Source organism: Cnephaeus nilssonii (assembly GCF_951640355.1).
Source record: "Cnephaeus nilssonii genome assembly, chromosome: 20".
NCBI classification, from domain to species: Eukaryota; Metazoa; Chordata; class Mammalia; order Chiroptera; family Vespertilionidae; genus Cnephaeus; species Cnephaeus nilssonii.
In genome coordinates, this window is record NC_137091.1 from 45518662 (window position 1) to 45526561 (window position 7900).

The 7900-nt window shown below is 65.5% G+C and overlaps 1 protein-coding gene across 1 annotated transcript in view; it reads right to left on the minus strand.

Moving 5' to 3' along the window:
* Window positions 1-832: 832 nt before the first annotated feature.
* Window positions 833-7900, minus strand: part of SHANK1 (SH3 and multiple ankyrin repeat domains 1) — a gene marked incomplete at its 3' end in the record, with an annotated part of 49527 nt that continues 42459 nt past the window's right edge. The window contains 4 exon segments of the mRNA XM_079800584.1: window positions 833-1547; window positions 3903-4540; window positions 4542-4967; window positions 4969-6968. Of these exon segments, the coding sequence (XP_079656710.1) occupies window positions 833-1547; window positions 3903-4540; window positions 4542-4967; window positions 4969-6968 (3779 nt within the window).

Sequence of the window (7900 nt, forward strand, 5' to 3'; positions counted from 1 at the left end):
GGAGAGAAGGGTATTCCAGAGAATAAGTGTGAGCACGGAGCCTGTGAGCGGGGGGGGGGGGGGGGGGGGGGGGGAGGAGGGTGTCCCAAGTGTGTCTGCAGCAAGGGCCCAGAGATTTCCAGGAGGGAGGTGGATGGGGCGTGCGCCGAGGGGAGAGCGTGCAAGCCAGAGCCGGAGAGCGCGGGCAGGGGGCGCGGCGCCGGGGAGGAGAGGTGCGATGTGGGCGCGGGGGGCAGAGCTGAGGCCTCGCAGGACAGAAGCAAAGGCGGCGGCGTGTGCAAGACAGCGAGGGGGCAGATTTGTGCAAAATTGTAGCCCGGGGAGGGGAGAGAGGCAAGCAGGCGTGCAAAGGAGCGTGCAAGAGGCTGGGGGGCCGCTGTGTGTGCTGAGGGAGAGGGGAGGCGGGGAGAGCGGAGGGGCCTGGAGAAGGGGGGAAAGGGTTGTTCGAGGGGTGGCAGGTGGTGGAATCTGAGGGCACCCCCTTCCCCTGCGGCCTGGGGGACGACCCCCCCACCCAGTCAGGCTCGGGGCTGGCCCTCTATGGCTCTGTCAGTCCCCCCTCCCCAGAATCGGCCCTTCCCTCCTCCTCCATCCCCCTCTGGTCTCTTCCGTGCCCACCCCCTCGGCTCCCAGCTGCGCACACGGTCTCCATTAGCTGCCCCCTCCTGTGAGGTGCAAATGTCTGGCTGGAATCAGACCTCCAGCCTCGGGACATGAGGGCAGGGCACAGTTGTAGCAACTTCCCCGGCCCAGGGAGAGAATAAGGGTCAGAGGTCCGGAGGCCGGCGAGCTCCAGGGTCCTGTGGACGGGCTGGTCCGTCCAGGCCAGCCATCACCTCTCCAGGAAAAATTTGAGAGCCCGGTCGATGTTCATGCGGTGGCCCACCCGCGTCACGCCCAGGTCCACGTAGTCCTCCTTGGTCAAGGCGGGCAGGTGGGAGCCGTCGATCTCGTGGTCCAGGAAGCGGGCTCGGTGCTCAGCCAAGCCCAGCCACTCGAGCCAGTCGGCCACATCGAACTTGGTCCAGAACCCCAGGGGCTTGGCGCCGAAAGGCTTGTCCGGGGGCAGCGAAAGCAGGCGGGTCGGTGAGAGGGAGCGGGAGGCCCCGGACAAGGCTCCCCCGAGGCCCCCGGACATCCCCGGGTGCGGTGGCACAAAGACGGGGGCGAAGGGGTCGGCCGAGCCCCCGGCCCCTCCCGTGGGAGAGCTGCGGATGTCAAAGAGGCCCGGATAGAGGGGTCCCGAAGGCAGGATGGGCAGGGACGAGGGCCGGGGCGCGGGGCTGACCTTGTGCTCCGACGTGGGCAGGAGCGAGGGGCTGGGGGCCCGGCGGAGCAGGGGCGGCCGCATCTCGAATTCCACGCCCTGGAGGTGGCGGGTGGATGTGGAGGAGGAGGAGGCCGAGGGCGAGGTGGCCCCCGGGGCCGCAGCAGCGGAAGGGACCCCGGTCCCGGTGGGAAGCGGCGGCAGGGGTGTTTTGGGCCAGTTCTGAAACAGGCTGCTCACGGGTTTGGAGAGGAGCGAGGACTGGGAGTCTTCGGAGAGTCTGGAATGTGACAAGGGCGGGGTGGAGGGCAGGGGGTGGGGGGTAAGGGCAGGTGAGAAAGAGGAAGAGGTCCAGATGTAGGGAGAGAGGAAGAAAGACATAGGGGCGGGGTAAAGAGATAGAGAAGAGAGATGGGAAGAGAGAGAAGGAGCGAGGGGCGGGGGGGAAGATGGATGTCAGGACAGAAATGGAGGGAGAGAGAAATGAGAGGACAGGGAGAGGGTGACAGTCAAGAGAGATGAAAGAAAAAGAGACATTAAGTGATAATAATCATCATCTCCACCACTTACTGATGCTCACGTGTGCCAGGCATTGTTCTGAGTGCTTTACATATCGCATCTCAATTTAACCCCCACGGCCGCCCTGATGCGGGTTACTATAATTGTCATCAGCACAGAGAGGTTAAGTAACTTGCCTAAGGACACACAGCCAGGAAGTGGCAGAGCCCGGTTAGATGGCACCGAAGTCTGAGCTCTTAACCACTATTCTATACTGCCTTTTTGGGTTATGGCCAGTCACAGCAGAGTGGAAGACAGGGAGACGGTGGGAGAGGAACAAAAAGAAGGTGAGCGTTGAGGGGAGAGAGAGAGATGGAAGGGGACAGGGAACAGAGAGAGAGAGAGATGAGGAGAGGGAGATGAAAGAGAGAAGAAACAAGGGGAGAAAAAGGTTCCCCTCATCCCTTTAGCTCCCTCCAGAACAGTCCAGCCTCAGGGTCTTTGAACTGGCTGTTCCCTCTGCCTAGCTCACTGTTCCCCCAAGTACCTCTGGGGTTTGCCCCCCCCCTCCTCCAGTCACTACTCCTCTTGCTCTTGAGGGACCTTCTCTAACCATTCCCTTATTGGCTTGGTCGGCAAACTGCGGCTCTCGAGCCACATGCGGCTCTTTGGCCCCTTGAGTGTGGCTCTTCCACAAAATACCACGGCCTGGGCGAGTCTGTTTTGAAGAAGTGGCGTTAGAAGAATAAGGTTAAAAAATTTGGCTCTCAAAAGAAATTTCAATCATTGTACTGTTGATATTTGGCTCTGTTGACTAATGAGTTTGCCGACCACTGCCTTATTGCATCTTCCCGCCCCCCCCCCCCCCCACCCCCCACCGCCCTGACGACTGCAATTATTTTGCTGTCTGGCCTCTCCCTCTGTCTCATTAGGCTATGAGCTCTCTCAGGGCAACACTTTGCCTGTCCTGTCCACTGGGGGGCCCCCTCTCACCCATAAGGGCACCCAGCACCTAGTAGGTGGTAAATAATTGGTTCAGCTGTCGCCTACATTAAGCATCCTCTGCTCTACCCAGAATACTTAAGAATCCTCAATGGCCCGATAAAGCCACGTTCAAAGGACATCAGACCTTCAAACAGAGTGAACTCCACAGATGGGCAGGGAATTTAAAAAAAACAAAACCTCGCTTCATTCTCTGGGTGTCTAAATCAGGAATGTGACTCTGCTTCCCCTAAGACTTGAGTGAACTTGAACTTTGTGGCGATCCTGGCTGGCCAGCTGCTTTGGAACACGTAGGCACCATCCGGGTAGTTCCCCACCTATACTTGCTGGGTGTTTGTAAGAGGCCCCGCCCCTCCTCCAGCTCCTGTTGTAACAACGGCCTCTAAAGGCCTTTCAGGGGGGTTCTATGCTGTCCCCTTCCACAGAGAGGTGACTCCTTTGCCTACGGTCACCCAGTTAGGAAGTGCAGGGCTGGCTCCAGGGCCGCACACGTAACCACTGTGCCCTAAAGCATCTGGTCTTGAGCGCCCCGCCCCCCCCCTCCCTCCAGAGGGCTCAAGGGACTTGCAGATTTCAGGGATCTTCAGAACGGACAAGCCGCGAAGGACACAGACATCTGCAAGTTGTGCTCCAATCTCCTTTGTTGCCCTAACCGGTTTGGCTCAGTGGATAGAGCGTGGGCCTGAGGACTGAAGGGTCCCAGGTTCGATTCCGGTCAAGGGCATGTACCTTGGTTTTGAGCACATCCCCAGTAGGGGGCGTGCAGGAGGCAGCTGACGTTTCTCTCTCATTGATGTTTCTAACTCTATCCCACTCCCTTCCTCTCTGTAAAAAAATCAATAAAATATATATATTTTTAAAAATCTCCTTTGTTAGTAACTCTTTTGGTTCATGGGCTGTGGGTTGTCATGGTGATTGATGGGAGGAGACCACAGAAGCTACTGAGATAAAGGGGCGTTTAAAGCACCTGTGAGAGCATGCTTCTTTAAGGGCAAACTTCACCAAGCCAGCCCGGCTTCTGATTTCTTTCTACCACCTGGGATCTTAAAGGAACAGAGCTACGGGGAAGGTGGGCTCTGGTACCCACAGCACCGGCCCCCTCTGGCTTCATCGCCAACCCCCAGCCCCTGCTCACCTCTGCCGCTGCAGGGAGGAGGTCCTCTCGGGGACGTAGCTCGCTCCCCCGTGGTGGCTGTCCCCGCTTCCCCCGCTGCCTCCCCGGGCCCAGGGCAGAGCGCCGCCAGCTGCCGAGGAGCCGCCAAACTGCTGGAGCTTGGAGCTGAGTTCGCTGATGATGCTGGCTTTCACTGTGGCCAAGGCTGAGGCCTGAGGCGGGGCCAGGGGCCCGGGCAGCGGCGGCGGCGGGGGGCCCGGGCCCTCCTCCCAGGGCAGCAGCTTCCGCGGCAGGGACGAAGCGGACGACAAGGGCACCGGCGGGCCGTCTGGTTCCACGGCTACTGGACCCCCAGTCACACCTGCCGTCGAGGGTCCTGAACAACCACTCAAGGCCAACAGCCCGTCGGTCCCGGCCCCCGTCACGGAGACGGTGGGGCTCGTGGGGGTGACGGGGTCGCGGAGTCCCCCGCTGGGGCCGGGGCGCAGGCCCCCGCTGGCCCCCAGCGCCCGGCCGCGGAGCTTAGACGGAGTCATGAGCTGCGGAGGGTACGGTGGGCCGGGGGTGCCGCTGCCCCCGAAGGCCTGGCCGTCCAGGTAGGCCACGTAGGTGTCCAGCAGCTCCGGCCCGCTGGCCACCCCGGCCCCACCGCCACCCCCCGCCGCCTGCGCTGCCGCCACCCTCGGCCGACAGGCTGCTCAGCGTGGACGCGCTGCTGATGGTCTCCAGGGGGTGGTCGCTGCTGCTCCGGCTGTCCACCTCCTCGATCCCGGAGTCCGTGCCGGGCGGAGGGTCCGGCCCAGGCTGCGGCGCGGGGGCGGCCGGGGCGGCGGGGGCCGGCGGGCCGGGCGCAGGGGCGTCCCCCGGAGCCGCGGGAGCGCCCTGGGTCAGCGTGGCCACCTCGCTGTCGTAGGAGGTCAGGCTGGAGGCGGTGGAGTCCAGGGTGGGCGGGGCGGCAGCGACGGCGGGGGGCGCGGGGGGCAGCGGGGTGGTCGGGGTCGGGGGGTCCGGCAGGGGGTGCGGAGGCCCCGGCGTGAGCGGCGACTCGGGCTTCTCGAAGCTGTTGGAGAACTCCAGGGGCGGGGGGCAGCGGCTCCACGAAGAGGAACTCGCCGTCCTCCACGTCCACGGAGGGGGCGGGGGGCGGCAGGACCAGCAGGGGGAGCCCGTTCTCCTCGCTGCCCCGCGGGGAGGTGGGCGAGGCGGGCACCGAGCGGCGCGGGCTGGGCGGCGCGACCCCCGGGCCATCCTCCGCGGGGGGACCCCGGCCCCCCGCGCCCCCGGCCCGCGGCTGGCAGTTCTCCAGGAACCGCACGTGTAAGGGCAGCCGCTCGGGCTCCTCGGGGGCTCCGGCCCGCCAGGCCTTGCTCACCCCGGGGAGCGGGGCGGGGGGCTCCGGGCCCAGCTGCAGCAGGAGGGGCCCCACCCCGGACGCCGTGGGCGGCAGGCGGTGCAGCAGGGAGCGCCGCGCGGCGGGCGGGCTGGCCGCGAGGGGCTTCTCCGGGCCGCCCAGCCCCGCCCGGTACCCCAGCTCCCGGCGGGCGGGGTCCGGAGGGGAGGCCCCCCAGAGACGCAGCACCGGCTCGTGGTGGGCGTGGGGCGAGTGGTGGTGCGGGGTGGGCGGCGGGACCTCGTAGCGGGGCGACGGGGGCCGGGGAGGCGGCTGGGGGGCGCCCCCGCCCTCCGAGGACTCCTTCAGCGCCCGCTCGCGGGCCGCCAGCGCCAGCCCGAGCGGGGAGGCGGGGTCCAGGGCCTTGCCCGTCAGCGGGTGGACCAGGGGCCGCGGCGGCAGGAAGCTGGTGAAGGCGCTGCTGCCCCCGCTGCTCCCGTAGGCGCGGCTGGCGGCGCCGTAGCCCCCGTAGCCGCCGCCCCCGGCCTCCAGGCGGAGGTAGGGCTCGGCGGAGAACATGCCTTCGTCGATGGACTTGGAGTGGCGCAGCCGCGGGCCCGGGGGCGCGCCCGAGCCCAGCGCGCCGTCGCCGCCCTCCTCGTCGCCCGCGTCGGTGGAGAGGAAGAGCGTGGAGCGCCGTCGGGCCTCGCTCTGCCAGCCGCCCTCCCGGCGCGCCGCCCCCACCAGGGCCGCCCCGAACTGGCTGGTGAAGTCCAGGGTGGCCGGGCCGCTGGGCGAGGCGGGGGCGGGGGCGGGCGACGGGGACGGCGGCGCGGGCGACGCGGCCGGCGCGGTGCTGGGCGCGGGGGAGCCGCCCGCGGCCTCGGGCGGCGGCGGGGGCTCGGCCTCGGTGCTGCTGCCCTGGCTGCTGCGGCCGCTGCTGCTGGTGGACGGGGCCTTGATGATGATGGTGGGGATGGGGATGGAGTTCTTCTCCGACGGCGCGGCCGCGGCGGGCGGCGGCTGCGGGGACGCCGGCGACGTGGGCGAGGGCGCGGGCGTGAGGCCGCCCTTCTGCGGCTCGCCTTCCACCTTGGTCTGCTTGACCAGCGGGCCCTTGCGCCCGCGGCCCGAGCGGGCGGGCACGTACATGGCGGCGCTGGCCGCGCGCGGGGGCAGCTGGAAGTAGCGCAGCGCCGGGGCCTGGGCGGGGCCGCCGCCCGCGCCGCCGTGGTGCGACGGGGACGGGGCGCCCGGGGTCGGGCTGGGCCCGCCGCCCCGCCAGCCGCGCAGGCTCGGCTGGGGCCCCAGAGCCAGTCGGGGCGGGGGGTCGTCGGGGGAGCCGCCCGTCTCCATCTCGGGAGGGTGAGGGGGGTGGGCGTGGTGGTGGTGGGGCTGCGGGGGCGGGGCGTGGTGGTGGTGGTGGTGGGGCGGGTGGTGGTGGGCGGGGGGCAGGGGCCCGCTGTGGTACAGGCTCTTCTCCCGGCCGCCCAGGCGGGTGTCGGGAGGGGAGGGCCCGTCGAAGGAGGAGGGCGAAGAGGCGGGGAGGGGGCCGCCGGAGCTGGGGTTGAAGTGCCCGCCCCGGGGGGAGGGCGTGAGGCGGCCGGAGATGGAGGGGGCGGGGGGCGTGCTGTAAGGGGGCTCGGGTGGGGACGTGGTGGGGGGCGGGGGGATGTCCTCCGAACCGGGCACAGACAGGCTGCGGCTGAACTTCATGCTTGGGGGCGCTAGGTAAGGCCTGTCGTCTTCCGCAGCCCCTGGGAAGACACGGAGGAGGCAGGAATGGGACGCGTGGGGTCTCCCTGTCCCCCCCGATTCCGCGGAACCACATCATCGGTAAAGGGATCGTAATAACAATGTTGTTGATGATGATGATGATGATGATGATAATAATGGCGCCCATACATGTAAGACCTTCCCGTGGATTAGCCCAGAGCTTCCCCAGCTACGGTACATCCAAGCCAGCTCGATCCAGTAACACAGCGTGTGCACTGCCCGACAGCAAACAGCAACGGGGGCTGGGGTGAAACTCAGCTGAACTTCCACCCCAGGCCAGGAGGGGGCGCCGTTTCTAATTCACACAACCACACAGTACAGGCTGGTGGTAGCCGTGGCTTGGGGTGAGCAAAGTGGCTTGAGCCAGGAAGCCATGCCCTGTTTATGTGCACTAGTTATAGATTTCTTTTCATGCAAAGGCGGAAAAGAAATGCCATGAGCACATCAAACCTGGGATTTCACAGACAGAACTGCTCATGATGAAGCTACTGTTTAGGAGGGAGCTGCTGGGGAATCTCAGAGGGCAGGCGGGGGTGGGTGGGTGGGAAGAGATCAACCAAAGACCTTGTATACATATATGCATAACCCATGGACACAGGCGATAGGGTGGTGAAAGGCCTGGGGTGGGGGGGGGGGTGCGGGAGGGGTGCTAGAAGGGGTCAATGGGGGAAAGAAGGGGACATATGTAATACTTTCAACCATAAAGATTTAATTAAAAAAATACAAAGATGAAAAAAATAATGGTGTCTCTGCCATCGAGGACCTCAAACTGCACACACATAACAGCATGTGGACAAAAATAATAACTGTAGGAATTGACAAGTGATAGGACACACATAAAATAAATAAATAAGAGGGAGGTGTTTGGTAGGGGTGCGATGCTGTGCAGGTTTTGGGAGGGTGGCATTCGGTA